This window comes from Cibotium barometz, chromosome 20, assembly GCF_041138505.1.
Source record: "Cibotium barometz isolate CiBa-2024 chromosome 20, ASM4113850v1, whole genome shotgun sequence".
NCBI classification, from domain to species: domain Eukaryota; kingdom Viridiplantae; phylum Streptophyta; class Polypodiopsida; order Cyatheales; family Cibotiaceae; genus Cibotium; species Cibotium barometz.
Window position 1 is genome coordinate 16,743,774 of NC_141065.1, and position 17,838 is coordinate 16,761,611.

Genomic DNA, 17,838 nt, shown 5'->3' on the forward strand with positions numbered 1-17,838 from the left:
CTTGGATGATTTTGTTCTTGTTTTCTTTGATGATATTCTGATTTACTCAAAGAATGCAGCTGACCATGAAGCTCACGTCCGTAAAGTTCTTGAGATTCTAAGGAAGCACCAACTCTTTACAAAAAGAGCAAATGCACTTTCTCTGTCAACCATGTAGAATACTTCAGCTTTCTGGTATCCAAAGACCAAATTTCTCCAGATTTCGCAACAGTCCAAGCAGTCATAGATTGGCCTAAGCCAAAGAAAGTGAAAGAAGTCAGAGGATTCTTGGGATTAACTGGTTGATATAGAATTTTTATACCTAAGTATGCTCTCATAGCTTCCCCCTTGACTAATCCTCTCAAGAAGAAGAATACCCTGTTTCATTAGTCTGCCAGGTGTGAGAGCACTTTTGATAAGCTGAAGACTACCTTGGTAACCAATCTCGTTCTGAAGTTGCCAGATTTCTCTCCACCCTTTGACTAGTAATAACTGATGCCAGTGGTTTTGCCCTGGGAGGTGCGCTCATCCCAAAAACTCAGAATGTATTAGAGAAATTATACTTAACCATGTACGTCAATGCCTGATATGTCAGAAAGTCAAAGCCGAGAGAGTAAAAATGCCTGGGAAGTTACATCCATTAGACATCCCCCATATGAAGTGGGAATGTATCAGTATGGATTTTATTACTAGACTACCTTCAGTGCAATCAGGTTATAACTCCATCTTCGTGGTAGTTGACAGACTAACGAAAGTTGCCCATTTGATTCCAGTAAAAGAAACCTACACTGTAGTGGATGTGGCCAGAGTGTTCCTCAAGGAAATCTTCAAATTGCATGGCCTACCCACCCAGAAGAATAGTAAGTGATCGAGATCCCAAGTTTACGTCAACATTCTGGACTGCATTTTTCGAAGCAGTAGGAAGTTTCTTGGATCTCAACACAACTTACCACCCTGAGAGCGATGGACAAACTGAAAGCGTGAACCCAAGTAATCAAAGATATATTTCGGTCATGCTATGGCAGGGAACCCAAGAAGTGGCTAAGCTATCTGCACCTAGTCGAGTTCACCTACAATGCTTCGTATCACCAAAGTATCTAGATGAGCCCTTTCAAAGATCTGTATGGAGAAGACTGCCTAACTCCATTAACTTGGTCTGACCCATTGATTAGGGTTGAGATGTCCAGACAAATGCTTGACGACATTGAGTAGCAAATGCAGTCAATCCGCAAAGATATAAAAGCTGCCTAGGATAGACAGAAGCAAAATGCAGATAAGAAGAGGTCAGACAGAAAATTCGAAGAAGCAGATATGGTCTTCATTCGAGTGCGCCCCAAAAGAAGTTCTCTATCTCTTGGGAAGTACAAGAAGTTATCCCCCCCAGATACTATGGGCCATATCTGATTACAAAGAAAGTAGGTGAATAAGCCTATAAACTTCTTCTACCTCCTCATCTCAAAGTACATAATGTATTTCATATCAGCATACTTAAGAAGTATGTACCAAGCCCGAATCATGTGCTTAATGATGAACTCTTAACTTCTTCAACCCAAGGGCAGATGAAACTCCAACCTGTAGAAAACCTTGATGTTCGAGAGAAGGTTCTCAAGAACAAAATTCTAAGAGAATTATTAGTCGAATGGAAGTTCTATCCTTTTGAAGACGCCACCTAGGAGAAATAAGCCGAACTGATGCGAGATTACCCCCAGTTTGCGAGATGAGGACATGTCGTGTTTTTCAAGTGGGAGAGGATGTAAGATTCCTCCCCAGCCCTTCAAGATGTCCAGTTTCTTCCCCTGTAATCAATCCCCTTCAAGATGTCTAGTTTCTTCCCCTGTAATTAATCCCCTTTTTCAGAATAATAAAAGATCTTGTTTCTACCTATTTCGGGCTAGAGAGAGGTAATTTAGTTTTTAGATATCTTTGGATGGAAAAATATCCTTTCTTATTAAAATAAATTCCCCTAAAATAGAAGTTTAAAAAGAAATTCCTAAGGTGCATTAGAAATAAATTATAATCTGCACAAAAGACCTTAGCCTAAGGGTCCATATTTTCAGATGAAAATTTTGGATTAAGGTTCTGAGGGACCAATAAGATTAATCCAAATGTAGGGAGGAGATAAATTGAAGAATAAAAGAAAAACCCCCCAAAAATGAGTAAATACTCACATAAGATGAAGAGTGGACTAAGGACCAAAGAAAACATTTAAAAAACTGAATTGACACCTTAGAGTGGGGATCTCCCCTCATGAAGGAGATGCCTTTTTTTCTCATCATTACCCCCCAATTTTAAATCAATAAAATGAGATATTTCATCTCTCCTCTCTCCTATTTCAAGTCTAGCTCCAAAAAGTAAGCTGAACTGACCCAAAAATGGTCAAAAATTGGCCAAACTGATCTAGAAAATTCTAAAACCAGCTTGCTTGGTTTGAGGCTCACTTTTTCCTATAAATAGAAGCCTCCCTCTTTGTAAAAGCTTGATGGTGTTTATGCATTATTACTCTACTCTTACCCAGAGCCATTTACATTGAATTTTCTTGATAATTCAATTGTTTTTGGCTTAATCCTCTCCAAAGTAATTGGTGGCCACTCTTGCTCCAAACAAGAGTAGAACCCTCAATCCCTCAAGCCAAAGAAAAGCTTACAAGCTCCATGTAAGCTTATTTTTCTAACGTGTTTAATTTTTAAATCTATGGTTTTCTTGATTTTCTTGTTTTTTTAGTTGATTGAAGTAAATTCTAATGCTATGCCTTGATGAAAAGGCCACCCCCTTCTCTTCTTTACAATTCAGCCTTTCTTAATCCTCCTTTCTTAATCCTAGAAAGAATAGTTAAATGATTAATTAAACTTTTCTTATTGTTTACTGTCTTGATTTTTGAAAATTGAGTAGATTAGAGTCCTATACATCTAGATGAAAAGGCCACCCCCTTCTCTTCTTTACAATTCAGCCTTTCTTAATCCTAGAAAGAATAGTTAAATGATTAATTAAACTTTTCTTATTGTTTACTGTCTTGATTTTTTCTTATTGTTTACTGTCTTGATTTTTGAAAATTGAGTAGATTAGAGTCCTATACATCTAGATTGGGTTAATTTAAGTTAAAAAGAAGGTTTTCTAGAATTTTGTGGAAAAGAAAGTTTATTTTTATGTTATTTTCCAAAAGATTAGTTCCCACCGTTTGTGCATTCTAAAAGAAATATTCTAATTTACTCCATGTACATATTCATCTATGAATATGCATGGATATCACTGATATTAATTATTGAATTTAATTTCTATGCATATAAAGATGCATAATGAAAATGTTTTTATCATAAAAGTGTTATTTTCATTGAATTTAATTTCTATGCATAGAAAGATGCATAATAGAAATTATTTTTATTTTAAAAGTGTTATTTTCATTGAATTTAATTTCTATGCATAGAAAGATGCATAGTGAAAATTATTTTTATTATAAAAGTGTTATTTTCATTGAATTTAATTTCTATGCATAGAAAGATGCATAATGGAAAATTTTTTTAATTATAAAAGTGTTATTTTCATTGAGTTTGATTTCTATGCATAGAAAGATGCATAATGGAATTATTTTTATCATAAAAGTGTTATTTTCATTGAATTTAATTTCTATGCATAGAAAGATGCATAATGGAAATTTTTTTATTATAAAAGTGTTATTTTCATTGAATTTAATTTCTATGCATAGAAAGATGCATAATGGAAATTGTTTTTATTATAAAAGTGTTATTTTCATTTAATTTAATTTCTATGCATTGAAAGATGCATAACGGAAATTTTTTTTATTATAAAAGTGTTGTTTTCATTGAATTTAATTTTTATGCATAAAAAGATGCATAATGAAAATTGTTTTATTATAAAAAAGTTATTTTCATTGAATTTAATTTCTATGTATAGAAAGATGCATAATGGAATTTTTTTATTATAAAAGTGTTATTTTCATTAAAATTGATTTTTATGCATAAATGGATACATAAAAGGATTTTTTTATAAAAGTGTTATTCCCATTAAAGTTGATTTTTATGCATAAATAGATGCATAAAGAATTTTTATATTAAAATTAAAATTCTCTTTAATTCTATGTTTAATTTCTATGAGTAATTGTGAAATGAATAATCAAATACTCTAAGAGAGAAATTTCTATCGTTTTATATTCACATGGATTATAAAGAGAAAATTCAAGAAATCTATCGAGATCGAAATATTCAGATAAATGATTAACTTTTTCTTCATCGGAATTCCTAATTAATTTAGTGATGTTATAATGAGGGTAAGGTGTCATAAAACTTAAGTTTCACATAAACTCTTATCATGTGGAAGGTAGTTTCTTTGTCATGTGACTACATGAACTATGCTGGAAAGAATCATCCTTGGAAGAGGGTGATTTCTAAACACGATTGGACTGGAGGACAAGGACCCCGATGCTCAAATTTGAGCAAAGAACCATGAGTGCATCATTTACTAGAGGAAGAGGACCACAACTCTCAAATTTGAGCAAATAACCATGAGTGTCCTTCTTGTATAGTAGAAGAAGAACCAAGATAATTTATTAGGAGATCCAAAAATTGCTTGCGGCATTACTACAAGCAAGTCCAATTGAACCGATAAGTTTGATCATCCAAAAAATCCAAACCTCATCAAAATAACCCCAACTCTACCACACAAATATAAGGGCCAACAAGCCAAAAGTTAGACCATGACCAAAGAATCACCAATCCCTACTACCTGCACTTCACCACCAATTCCCATGAATAAACTTTGACAAGTATGGGTCCTAAAAGCCCCAATAATTTCAATAGTTGTTCCCTAATGCCTACACTTCACCACCAGTGCCCACGGATAAACTTCAATAGGTATGGGTCCCAAAAGCCCAAAACAATCCAACAAATAGTACCCTATACTTTTCCAAATTCTAGGGTAAAACAACAAGAGTGTTACAAGACACCAAGTGAACATAACCGAGCAAGCCCCAAATTTGAGCGACTATAAAAACCATATAGTGCTCTAGGTGATGGATCCCCACATTCATCCAAACCACTGGGTCTTGTTATAGATTTTGAATGTATTAACTTATATTGCCATTTTAGAGTTCTCAATTCAACATGCAATTAAAAAGGTGAATCATGCAACATACTCAAAACACTAAAATGATTACAAAACAACCAAGGCTACCTCACCCTATAACCATGTGGTTTGCAACCAAAGTAAAGAATTTTTACAAGCATCGATTCATCTTCACAATCTATCAACACATGTGAGAGCCATGAACCAAAGAAAAACCAAATGGAATTGAAATTATGTATGTTATGGCAACAATGACCTCCAGCAAACATGGGACTGGACAAATAAAGGGAGCAAGAGTTTTCATTAGATTGGTTGTTGCCACACTATCTAACCCTCATCACACTCATATCATCATCCCAAAGTGTTCATGACATCCTTTCATAGTTCTTATCAACAACCATTCTTTGAGCTATAACCTCTGCATATGAGGGCAACATACTAGAATGACACCAAAAGCACACGTGTCAACAATACAAATCTTGCATTGAATCTTAATGAAAGTCGGGTATATTTGTTAATTCCAATTCAACAAAACAACCAAAAAGAGAGTCATTAAAAAAAGTATACCATTAGTTTCGATAAGCAAACTAGCATCGTCCAAACTACCAGTGCCAACCCAAAATACATCACAAAAAGTCATCCATCGTCATAAATAGTAAACACGAATCACTCCATATGACAGAGACAAAGCCAAAAAAGGAACAATGAGAATGTTATTTTAGTATAAAATCTCCACTCCAAATCTAGCAAAGAACCACCAAAAGAAGAAGTCAAAGAAGAACTTAGAATTGTCAAAGCTCACCTAGTCATCATAGGGGTTCACCCCCACATGAGCATTGATCTCATCCTCCAAGTGCTCATCCACTCTCATCCTTGTAGATGAGCTTGTACACATGTAGTTGCTCAGGTAAGGCTCTACATAGCCAGAGATGATACCATCATATATGTCAACAAAACACATAATCTCCTTGAACAGAGCATGCCTTGAAAGTGGGAACCATGTCATGCTACACCCCATCTGCAAAACAATACCTCGTGGAAGGCAAAGCACCAGTCCTCCACTACTGATAGTGTGCTCACTTCACCGACAGGTAATACAAAACATATGAGTTCATGGCCCCCATATGCAATTCCTCAAACAAGGGTCACTTTTGCTGAAGCAAACGTGGGTGCAAACATCCCTCTTTTGCGAGCAAGGTGCATCTAAGTCTGAAACTACGATTTCACAAGAAGCGCACGTATAAACATAACCACACAATATAATCCAAGTATATAACACCACAAAATTAGTGACATAAATGCCAAATGACATGAAAACAGCAAGTCACATTACCTTTATCATGTAGACCTCTTATTCAATGTACCCATATGCGGAGTGATGAAATATAACAATCTACCTCCAAACCTTCATGTCATAAACTTTGGAGTAGTGCTTGACCCACCTCATAGAATCCCCTACACAATCTCGACCAAGTTGGAACTTACAAAAAATAGTTAACATTCAAAAAATAGAGTTCAAGGAAGGCCCTAACCTGTTGTGGAAGACACAACCACCAATAAACCATTGTCAGAAAGAGAAGTAGCCCACCAAAGATACACCATACCAGACATGGTCCTCCGTGAATGTATCCCATAGAGGCCTTTGCACAGTCCCGTGAAGAATCCCTCCAAATGGGAATTACAATATAATAAAGTCTGTTGTCCATGGCACCTACTTTCCTTTTCTAGTGTACACACCACTCACATGATTATTCTTTGTGATGAAGAACTCGTGAATGTGTGTATACACTACATCTCTTTGCCCACTAGCAAATGCATTTCTGATCATGATGTGGTCCCCATGAATCGCCATGTGAAGCTCTCCTCCCCATGTGAAGCACACAAGGAAACTGTAAAAACCCTCTTCTCCTCCATATAACCCTCATACTGAAAGGCTATCTTAAGAGTAGAAACATCAAAGTCCTTAGACTTTCCTATTTTGACATTAAGCTCAAAGTAAGGCCACTTTATATATTCCAGCGCCGTCTTACAGAAGACAAGTGTCCGTTTAAGTAGGTAAGATGTCAAAGTACCTCATGTAGGTTAGGTAGGCGAAACCATGTTAACCTGCGAAGTGGTTAACATGTTAACCACCACGGTAGGTTGGGTAGGTGAAACCATGTGAACATTAGGCTATTTAGACTGTATCAATCTAAAGGATTATGCTTTCCCTCAATTTCACAATGTCCATTATCGTGGATAAACTTCCTAATTTAAGTGTTTCTTTTGAAACTAATATGACTTTTAAGGTATATAATTGAGCTTTAAACTCATATGTTAATGAGTTTTAAGGTCTGAGAATGAGCAGATAAGCTACTCAATACAATATTTGAGTAATTAAATACATACAATTGGGTGTATTGAGTATACATAGTTGTCATAACAATTTACCTTAATCATAGTTATCATAAGATTTTACCTTAATCATCGTTTCGTAATAATTATACATTATAGAGTCTTCTCCCCTAGATTTTAACTTAACAATTATTCTTGTCTATGAGTGCCTTTGCCAATAAGCATGAAGTCAATCTAGCTTATAACACTTAAAGTGATCCAAATCTCTGGATTCTTGATATGATTTAACACCCAATTAATGTTTTTGTTATGCATAGTTAAAGAAAAAAATATGGCCTATTTTTAACGGGCTATTTTGGAAGGAAATTTTATGACATCCTTTTGAAAAGTGACGAGCTATTTTAGAAGGAAATGACTTCGCAAAAGAAGAAGAAGGAAATGCCAAAAAAAATTCATGGAATGAAGGCTAACTCACTGAAAGATATCTACATGTTCGGCACTTATTTAAAAGGTTCTCCCATCACCTCTAAGTTTTCATGTTTGTAATACAAACTACTAGCCAGCCTATTTATATTGACCCCTTACTTTTTACCTTGACATGCATGGTGTCGTGAAGGCATAATAAGATAGTCTGTTTAGGCCATAAATTGTTCAAATAGAGAACCATGTCATGATTTAAGTGATGTTTGTGGTTATGCAATGCTCTCCTAGGCTCTGTTAGAAATAATGCTCCTATGATATGAAAGATAATTCCTTCTTGGAAGAATCCATGAAAGATTCTCCTATGCTATGACAAACAATTCTTGGCTTGGAAAAGTTTGCAATGATTTGAACTCAAACTTGAAATCAATAGTTGTCCTTGTGTTAAGTTATCCCCCATATGGCTACTTTAAAAAAATAAAAGAGTTTATTTAGTAATGCCAAAGACGAGTGCACATGATATTTTTAATGTTACAAAATTTTTAAATGTTGGTTCCACTTTATGCTATGTGACACAGCAACAACACTTGCCGGCAGTGCAAGCGAGGGAGGTTTAATTAAGTAAAAGGCACATTAAAGTTATCTACATGACAAGTTGTTATTAACGAATGGCGATCCTCGCATGCGCATGCACAGTCCCATAACACCCCATGTGTTGGCGGGACTTACGTGTCATGCGTGTGAACCTGCTCTTCTTATATAAAAAATTGAAAGTGGGATGATGACGTGTGACGCAATGATGCCAGGTGTCAAGCACGGTTACAACGTACTGTATTCCCTAAACTAATAACCATCGTGGGCTAACTTTAAAAGGCCACGTCACTGTGGCCAGGTGACCAAACACGTATAACCCAATGAGATGCCCGCAAGAGATAGTTGAACGGGCCCACGAGTTGCGAATCCAGAATATGCCACGTGTGAGGTGGAGAGAAGGCCGGGGCCCGCGGTTGCAGACTCCAGTATCGCCAATGGTGGTGGGCCTGGCCCCGCCCGTCACTTTCCCACTCGAGTCCCGACTCCAGTAAAAGCCGGCTAAGGTCTGATCTGACGTGGCACCTGGATTTGGTGACGTATCACCCAAGCCTGAAAACTGGGCTGGCTGGTCCGACTGCCAGGCCACGTCAGAACTTTTAGGTTTGCTAACGTGCCACGTCAGAAGCACGAACGTCCACGTCCGAAAGTTTGCCCGATGCCACGTCATTTAAGGATCGTTCTTTGCGTGGACGTTTTAAAGGGCCACCGCTGAAACTCCTGACATGGCAACTACCAACATGTGACGTGGAAGATCACTAGAGTCCACGAAAGCAAATGCGGGGATGAAATTTCTTTGTCGACGTGGGCAATTAAGAGCCTCAAAGCTGGCGGCTGCCCAGCGGCCCCAGCCGTCCGGTGCCCACCAGAGAGCACAGGCCGGCATAGCTTCGCCGGGATATCACCCGCCCCGCCCAAAACTGTCAAAGTGGACTTTCCCATGCTGCCTAATCCTTTGTCCTCTTGCTCCATGCTCTCGACTCTCGAGTCTCTGTATTTCCCACCGTTCCTTCCAACCAGCCTACCTGCCAAAGTTTCAATTTTGCCCCTACAGCGTTTGCCCTCTCAATTTTTCTGGCACCCCCGTCGTTTTATTGGCACCTGATTTCCGACAAATCATAGTTTCGCAGCCCGCTTGCAACTTGCCATAATCCTACCTTAATCAGCCTCTAACACAGACTGCCTAATCCCACCTTAATCAGCCTCTAACATAGATTGCCCATTTCTCTTTGCCGCTTTGCTGTAACATCTCCGTGCCCCACAGCCTGTACAGTGAAAGTAAGCTCCCTGCCCCGCCCCCTTTCTTTCTTTGTATTTAGTCTACTCTTAACACTCTTGGATTATCCCGGATCTCTGATTACTGTGCTCCTTAAGCCGGGTTTTGGAATCACTAATCGAGCCATAGATTTTCTATGGTTTCCCTTGCTTGAACCTCATCACAAGTTGCTTCTTGAAGACACGTATTCTGAAAGTGATCTCCTGGTGAGCATCTGTCTAACAGGCGCTGTGTGCTATTGCAATTGCAGGTCTTTGGACGTTGGAATCCAGAGGGCAAATTTTGGTGTTTTCAACATGGATTGTTCTCTCTCAACTTGGCCTTTAATCACCCAGGTGTGCCTTACATCTCATGCATTATGTGTGCCGGTATTTCCCTCCTTTCGCGGCTCATTTATGCATGTGGCATTATGTACGTACGTGACACTTAGTCCATACCACATAACCTCTCTGTTCTCTCGTACTCGTTATGTATGTATTTATGTGCATACGTACATGTGTGTGTGTGGTATGTCTGTACGTAGCTACACATGTATGCGTGTATGTGTGTACATGGCATGCCAGCCATATCACATCCTTTTGTGTTCACTGTTATCATTCACAATTAGTGTGTGTATGCATGCATTTCATTATGTGGCACGTCAGCCATACACACATACTTGCTGTAAGTTCCTGTGGATAAACCTTAGTTAACATATCGAAATTTTGTACATGTTTTGGCAGTTTGATGACTTTGTCTGGACAGGACTCAGTGACATAGATCCCCTTGAGAGTTTTGAGAGGACTAAGATTAATGATCTTGAAGCGAGTACACCCGCCATTTCAAAACAACAAATTACGAAACCCTCATCCTCGTCTGATACATTGCTTTGCAACAACAATACTCTAAACATGCATTCTCAGAGTACTGATTTCTACACACTATCCCCATCCGAATCCTTGGTTGCTGGCAGATGGGATACCATAAATGCTGTAGATCTTGCCTCTGTGCTAGACCCTTCCTTCCCTTCTGAGGGTGTCTCATCTACCCCCACCGAGGATGGGTATGCTCTCTACAGTGATGAAATGTTGATGCACCCTGAACAGCAGCTGGGGGGTGTGGTTGATGTGTTTATGGCGGGTCCTATGTCTGAAGTCACTGATGCCATGACTGCCACTCTCTCATGTGATGGCATCTTGACAGATATTACTTCGGTTCGTGGTGACTGCACATCTCTTCCGAGCAGCCAAGATCAAATGGAATGCAAGTGTAGCTCAGTTGATAGTGACACATCTGGTTTAATCAAGTAAGGGTCTGCTCCATTGGATTCTTGGGCCTTTCAACCATTGTCTTTACTCTCCTTTCAATATTTTGAAGATGAGGGGTGTGTGGGTTGTGTTCTGATGGCTTCATTTTGGTGGTTTTGATGCTGTTTAAACAGTCCGTCCATGTTCAGTGAGTCTCCGGATGACACTCACAGATCTATGGGCTCAGGAGTGGATTGGATGGTACAAAGTACGGAGGCGTCTGTGGTGCTAAATGCTAACCCTGCACAGTGTGGGGACTTAATGCAATCCTCACACTATTATCGTTTTAGCCCTCCAAAGTTGACCGGAAGTAGGGATTTACTCACGTCCAACCAAAACATGTTGGCTTTGAAGCTTGATGGTGGAAAGGTGCGTAGTTTCTCGTTATTTCTCTGCTTTGTCTCAATTGGTGCTAGTCGAAGTGGGTGGTTTGTGTCTGACATGTCACATGTGGTTGCAGCATAATATTGTGCAAGTTGCTGATGTTCACCCTGGTACCATAAGCCCACAGGTGGCTGATGCAACAAAATTGTCTTCTGAATTAAAGGTCAATCGAGCACAGGTATATTTTAGTGCCTGTACGAAGGGCCTCAAAGAAGTGAAAGTTCCCGTTAAAGCGAAAGTACTGAAGGAAGCATGTGAATGTAATCAGGTTAGCCGAGCAAGGCGTCTTGCTGCCAGTCAAAGGCGTGCAAAGAAGTACCCACTTCAGAAGTTAATTCGCTTGTCGTCCTCAACGGCATGTACACGGGACAGATTAGGCCACCATTTGGCTGCATCGGTGCCCATGCTGCATTCACCAGTGCATGTGGTGGCCCAAACTCATCTACTTGGAGGTCGTCAGCCTTTGCCAATGAGCACAGTGAACCTGCAGACACCTACCTTTTTACCTGTCGTTTATCAAGCTCCTCAGATGGCTTCAAGTCTCGAACAACAGACACACACGAATCCTGTGCAAGTTGGTGGTTGTTATAGTTATCAGCAGCAGCAGTTGGTGGCCTGCAGTGAGGTGTGATCTAGGGTTTGCCAAGGTTTTGCATCGTTTGATGAAAATGCAAAGATGTATTGGATTGCAAAATGTGACTGACATATTGTTGACATGAACACAGGATAACAGTCTATCCTCAGGAAGCAGTGCTGCCCAATTTCCGCCCGCTCAGCAGTCCATGCGGTCGTTGACAATGGCACAGACTTTGGGCTTGCAGTCTTCGACCAACTCTGCTGAGTCTTTGGATGCGACTTTGCTCGAGCAGTTGCAAAGTGTCTTGAATAAAGTATGCTCTGTTTGTTTCGCTTTGTTTAAGCCCAGTTACGCATATTGCCTGACCAGCGGGCAAATGGAGTTGTGTAACCAGCCTAAGTATGAGTAGAAGTTTTTTTTGCAGCCACCTTGTTCTTGAACTTATATGGATGCTTTATCAGGATAATTTAGATTTTTTTATTTCTTATATTCAGATGAATAGAGAACTGAGACTTTGCATAAGGGATGCTTTGTACCGCCTGGCAAAGAGTGCCAATCAACGGCACAACAGAGTTGAGAATGCCTCATATTCAGATTCAAGCTCAAGGTACATCCACTCTTACCAGGTCGAGTATAGTGAGGCAGTACTTCACTGCGGTCATACCTGCAATGGTCGAATGCATCCACTCCTAGCTATATCTGGTTATCACATATTATCATCGCCAAAGCAGTATTCCTCTCTCTCTGTCCCCTTTGTGGTGTGGCAGAACTGCTCTCGTTTGCTTTATGAGGCAGAAGCATTTACATGTTTTACTTGCCATCTTGTGCTACTGTTGTTGTATAATATCTACCATTGCCAAAGGATGCACTTGAGAGGCTGTTGTGTAAACAAAACAAGATGCACGATTGCTGTGTGCCCGTTTCCAAACAAGGTGCATTTCATTTTCTCTGAACATAATGTGTGTTCTATTTTTGTTATGTGCACAGCCATATGGAGGCAGTGGAGACTCAAACAAATTCAATAGACCGGTGGATAATAAACCTTTTATTTTGCAAGCAGCCGAGTGTGTCTGAAGCCAAGTCTCATTCTTATCCGCCTATCCCATCAGATACAACAAGCCAATCAGTATCCGAATCCGCAAACACGAGTAGGATTTCCCAGCCATGGAATTCTTGTGGAAGTTCTCTTAAACTACAAGATCAGCCTCTCCATGTAATGACAGGCTCTTGAAGGTGAAGGGTTGAGAATCTACCACTGTGCACTTATGGCGCCTTCATTGTTTGCATGCCTGTTTCCTGGGGAAAAAGAAGTCGATAAAGTGTACTCTGTGGGATTGTGCCTTGAAACTACCTGCAGGTGAAGGATTTGTATCTCTAAGAGCAGAGTCATAACCTTTATTACCATCACTCTTGCATGGCTTCTATGGTGTAGAGATAATGGGTGCTTGGGTGATGTATAGGCTTCTGGTGTATGTAGTATTGCAATGGAGGGTTCATATGCACACTAGCCCTTCTTCAGCTGAACTATGTTTCTGTTAGGCTGTTACCTGGATGAGAAAACCTTATTAACAGGTTGTATGTATAGAGCTGAAAATCTTGGTATTGGTAGGTTCAGAACAACTCTTAGCATGTTTGACTCTTCAAACATTGTGGGTCTGGCATGATTTGTGTTGATGCAGTATGTGGAACTGCTGTAACCCTGAGAACATTCTATAAGCAGGACACAGAATCACGTGAATGTAAAGTTAAGATGTTTACTTGAAGGTTTGGGGTAATCAGACCTCTGTTTCGGTTTGGTGGAATGCGAGGCTTGTGTTTAGACAAAATTGCACGAGGACATGGTTTGATTTCCTTCTTTTTGAGCCAGTTTGGTTGGGTATCTTGGTGGATTCATCAGAAAGTGTTTGTTGGAACTACACTTCCATTAGGTGGAATGAAAAAAGCAAAGACTTGGCAGATCTTAGAAACAGATGAGAATTGTGGAACAAGAAAATTAGTCTTCAACTTTGCCTCAACACTGATTAGCAAGCTAGAACAAAGTCTCCCTAGCTCATCATCCACCCTTGGCTCCACGGTATCTTATGGTTGAATAGGTGATACAATGCCCTTGCTAAGTAGAATCATTGTTCTTCATGCTTGTGCTGCACAAATAATGGACATGAAGCAACTACCCATGGAGACATTCTAGGATTTCTTTCACAGGTTCAAGAGTTTGTGAACCAAATGAGATGGGCGTAAATGGAGTTACTAAATGCCTTTCTGAAAGGGCTGTGTGTGGATGGTCTGAACCTGGGTTTAATGAGTCACGTGAGACCACAGCAGCCAGCAAACCTAGCTCAACCATTCACGCGATGCCTAGTTGAATGATTATATGTTCTTGATAAAGGACACGATGAAAAAATATGTGCAGCAGATGCTGGATATGGTTAAGACTATCCACTAAAATGGCCTACCTAAAGCAAGAAGATAAACTTTGAGATGCCTAAGATAGGCATGGAAAACTATGTTGCCTTCCCGCCCCCTCCCCCGCCCTGAAAGCCCCCTTTCAAGGGGATGTAGCTGAGCTAGAAGCTACACCACTCACACAACGGTATGGTGTCATGGCTTGAACCATAGTTGTCACGGTACGAAAATATGATACCGTACGGGAATTTTTGGTACGATATGAAATTTTGGGATACCGTACGATAAAATACGGTTTTTTTTAAAAACACTTACAAACTATGGAGCTTCAAGCTTGAATGCGAGGAAAGGTTGGGAGGGAGGACTCTACAGTGCTTGAGGGACCAGAACATGGAGATGTGTCTCTCCGAGTTGGATCTCCCAATTGTCTCCAAAAAAGAGCCTGCATGGGTAATGTGATACCAAAGGTCTCCCAGTGTAGCGTTTATGACTAAGGGACTGTCCTTGCATAAATATGGGATGTGCATCTAGGGCGATATGTTTAGGGACTCCTCTATAGATCAAAATGGCCCTATCCAAATCTCCTCCCTCATACATAACTTGAGGATATGACTGTCTAGCCTACCTATACAAGGGATCTCCAAGTAATGTGGAAAGATTCTCTCATCCTACCAATCAAGTGTATATTTTTTCGAGCATTTGGAATTTTTTTCTCAAGTTTGGGGGGGGGGACTTGTTCCGTACGATATCGTATGAAGTGTATGGTACAAATAGGTTTGTACCGGTACGAGAAACAACCATGGCTTGAACCCACAACCTCTTGGTTAGGGTGGGTGAGCCACTCAAGCAAGTGCTCGCTGACAAAACTATGTTTTTTAAATGCCAAGGGACTTGTAGTCATTTGGCTAGGGACTAGCGCCACCATTAGTGAGTTTTGTGGCCGTTTAGGTCTAAGAAGAAGATTGATGTATGTTAGAGGCTAAGGAATGAGAATGGCAACTAAGAAGAAGATTTATGATTGCAATGCTAGGGCTAATTAATCATTGATCATCAAGTGTTGTTATACAGGCGTTGCCACTGCCAAAGATCGTAAAGATAACGGTCCATCTTCAAAGTAAATTTTATTATATTAGTTTGACTTATTAACTACAAAAGTGCATGCCATTATCGAGTGCCAAAGACCAATCCAATACAATGGGATGAGGAAATAAAAATGTAAGGAGATACCTAGAGAAAGTAAAGATCAACTCAAGTTGGTAGTGGTCAAAGAGAATGAAAAGGCTGAAGGACAACCAACAGGTGCATGGAAAGCAAGTAGGTGAATAGCATGGATAACCCAAGAACATCATGATATACATAGTGTTTGTAGAACTAGGTCTTAAGATAAATCAAAGGGCAATGCTAATTTTAAGGGTGGAAAATTGCAATTTGGTGTAGCCTGATGGAGTGGTTACCCAAGTGTCTGTGGAAGTCACTAGAAAGAAGGTCCTCTTCTTGGACTTTTATGTGGCGAAGCGGGTGGGTACTTATGAGTTGTTATCTATGGATTATGAATTGGGTGGACTTGCCCAAGGAACATCTAGCACTAGACAAAAAGTTTTTTGACAATGCCTCGCACATGCAAAACACCATCAAGAATCTTCATATGTTCATTCTTTAGTTGTTGCCTTCGAAATCTACCACTTCTTGTGCCATATCCCTTGTCTACCTCACTAGTTGTCCATATAGCAAGCTAGTGTTTTGACCCTATTGAATCAATGTGGGTATGGTAATTCTTGACCCTATTGAATCAATGTGGGTATGGTAATTCTTACTTAAAAATCTGTCAGGTATATAGAGTTTTTAGTGGGTGTGTCTAGTGGGCAAGTCCTACAGTATTGGACTCCTCACAAGGGAGTACCTGATTGCCATCATGCTCTTGATGAGTCCTTGGTGCAAATGCCTTTTTTTCTCAGAAAAAGAGAGCCTTCTATAAGTTACCAAAAAATAGCCACACGGGCCAAGTACAACCTCGTCTTCGTAAAGGAAGCAATTATCAAATTGAAAAAGGGGGGGGGGGTGCTCTCCTCCCTAGCCTAGCCACTTTTTTTTTTGTTTTTCGAGCCGGAGTCAGAGACAAGCATGCTCGTCTCTGAGAATCGAGCAGAGAAACGCTTTTGTCATTAGCTTCGCCGTCTCGGAGGTTCGATATAACGAGGAGGCTTTAAATCCCATCTGCACCATGGTCTGCGAAAGGTATGTCATGTCTCTGAACACTCCCAGCCCACCACTGTGGGGGAGGGGGATGCATGATCCGGGTTAGCCACTCTTGGGGGTAAGTCTGTCCCTGCCTCATATTCTAACGAGGCTCCTCGTCGGGGATCGAAGAATCAATGTCGAGGCTAAGTCTGTCCTTGCCTCATATTCCAATGAGGCTCCTTGTTGGGGCCTCTAGGTGAAGCAGTTTGAAAAGTAACCAATCTCCCATCACGGAAGATATGGACTTAAAAAGGGCCTCATAAGGAATGGATTAAGTGATTTTAAAAAAAGATTAGTGTAGAGATGGACCCATGAAGAGAGCTTTAACTCAAGGCAATCTTGTCCCCCTACTCCCTACTTTTCCAGTGGGCCCATGGCTAGAAAAAGTAAAACCTTTCCTAGATTTACCCCTACTTTTTCAGTGGACCCCTAGTCTTTCACCTTTCTTTTTCCCTACCATCCTCCTACTTTTTGACCACTTCTCTCTCCCCCCTCCCACCATTGGGTCTCACCTCATCCATTCTACCTCATTAGGGTGCCCAAAACGTAACCCATTTTTTTTTGAAAAAAAACATTCCTCACTAAAAAGTAGCACATATCATCTACAAACCTCCCAAATACCTATGGATAAACCAAAATCACATTTTTCACCTCAAAATCCACACTAGATTCTCAAGTCTTGTACAGCTTCAAAAAAAATTCCCTTTTCAATCTACAAGATCCAAAACATCCAAAAAATATATAGAAAACCCAACAATCCATTTTCTATGTCATAATCCTCATTTGAACCATCTAAATCACACCATTACAAGATTTCTAACCATCTACTACCACTCATTATGTTTTCTATTATCAATTCTTTCTACATCTTGAATCGAGCAACTTGTGTTTTTCCACGGCTTCTTTTGATGTCCTTTTTGAAATGACACAACCCTTTATTTTCTTTACATTCCTCTATTTTTCATTTATAATCTATGCCTCATTCATGTCCTTTGTTGTAGTGTTTAACTTCTAATTGTTGCCCATCTATATGATTGTTTAAATTAGTAACATGGAACCACTTGCAAATATCACAAATCACAAGATATTCACATCCGTGTTGATGAGGAATGTGTAGCATGTAAAGGTTTAAACACTAAGCAAGCCATCAATGTTTCATTGGTGGCTGCACATTATCGTGCACAAGAGAAGAACATTGATTTGCGGGTAGATGGCAGTTTATATCCACATGATCCATTGCAGAACGTGAGTCCACCATTTCAGAATCTACCATC

The 17,838-nt window shown here is 39.8% G+C and overlaps 1 protein-coding gene across 1 annotated transcript; it reads left to right on the plus strand.

Moving 5' to 3' along the window:
* The first annotated feature begins 9,716 nt into the window (after nucleotides 1–9,716).
* LOC147627593 (uncharacterized) lies at nucleotides 9,717–13,749 on the plus strand. The gene is made up of 8 exons (XM_086814499.1): nucleotides 9,717–10,011; nucleotides 10,399–10,961; nucleotides 11,097–11,331; nucleotides 11,423–11,524; nucleotides 11,615–11,971; nucleotides 12,072–12,236; nucleotides 12,418–12,530; nucleotides 12,911–13,749. Exons 1-8 carry the CDS (start codon nucleotides 9,973–9,975, stop codon nucleotides 13,152–13,154), a joined length of 1,818 nt encoding a protein of 605 aa, XP_086670625.1. The 5' UTR covers nucleotides 9,717–9,972; the 3' UTR covers nucleotides 13,155–13,749.
* Nucleotides 13,750–17,838: the final 4,089 nt, after the last annotated feature.

Excerpts from the sequence above, each read along its gene's own strand:
- LOC147627593 (XM_086814499.1), top strand. The coding sequence starts at position 9,973 with ATGGATTGTTCTCTCTCAACTTGGCCTTTAATCACCCAG. Across the intron at positions 11,332-11,422 it reads TGAAGCTTGATGGTGGAAAG|CATAATATTGTGCAAGTTGC; the intron begins GTGCGTAGTTTC and ends ATGTGGTTGCAG. Across the intron at positions 11,525-11,614 it reads TAAAGGTCAATCGAGCACAG|GTTAGCCGAGCAAGGCGTCT; the intron begins GTATATTTTAGT and ends GAATGTAATCAG.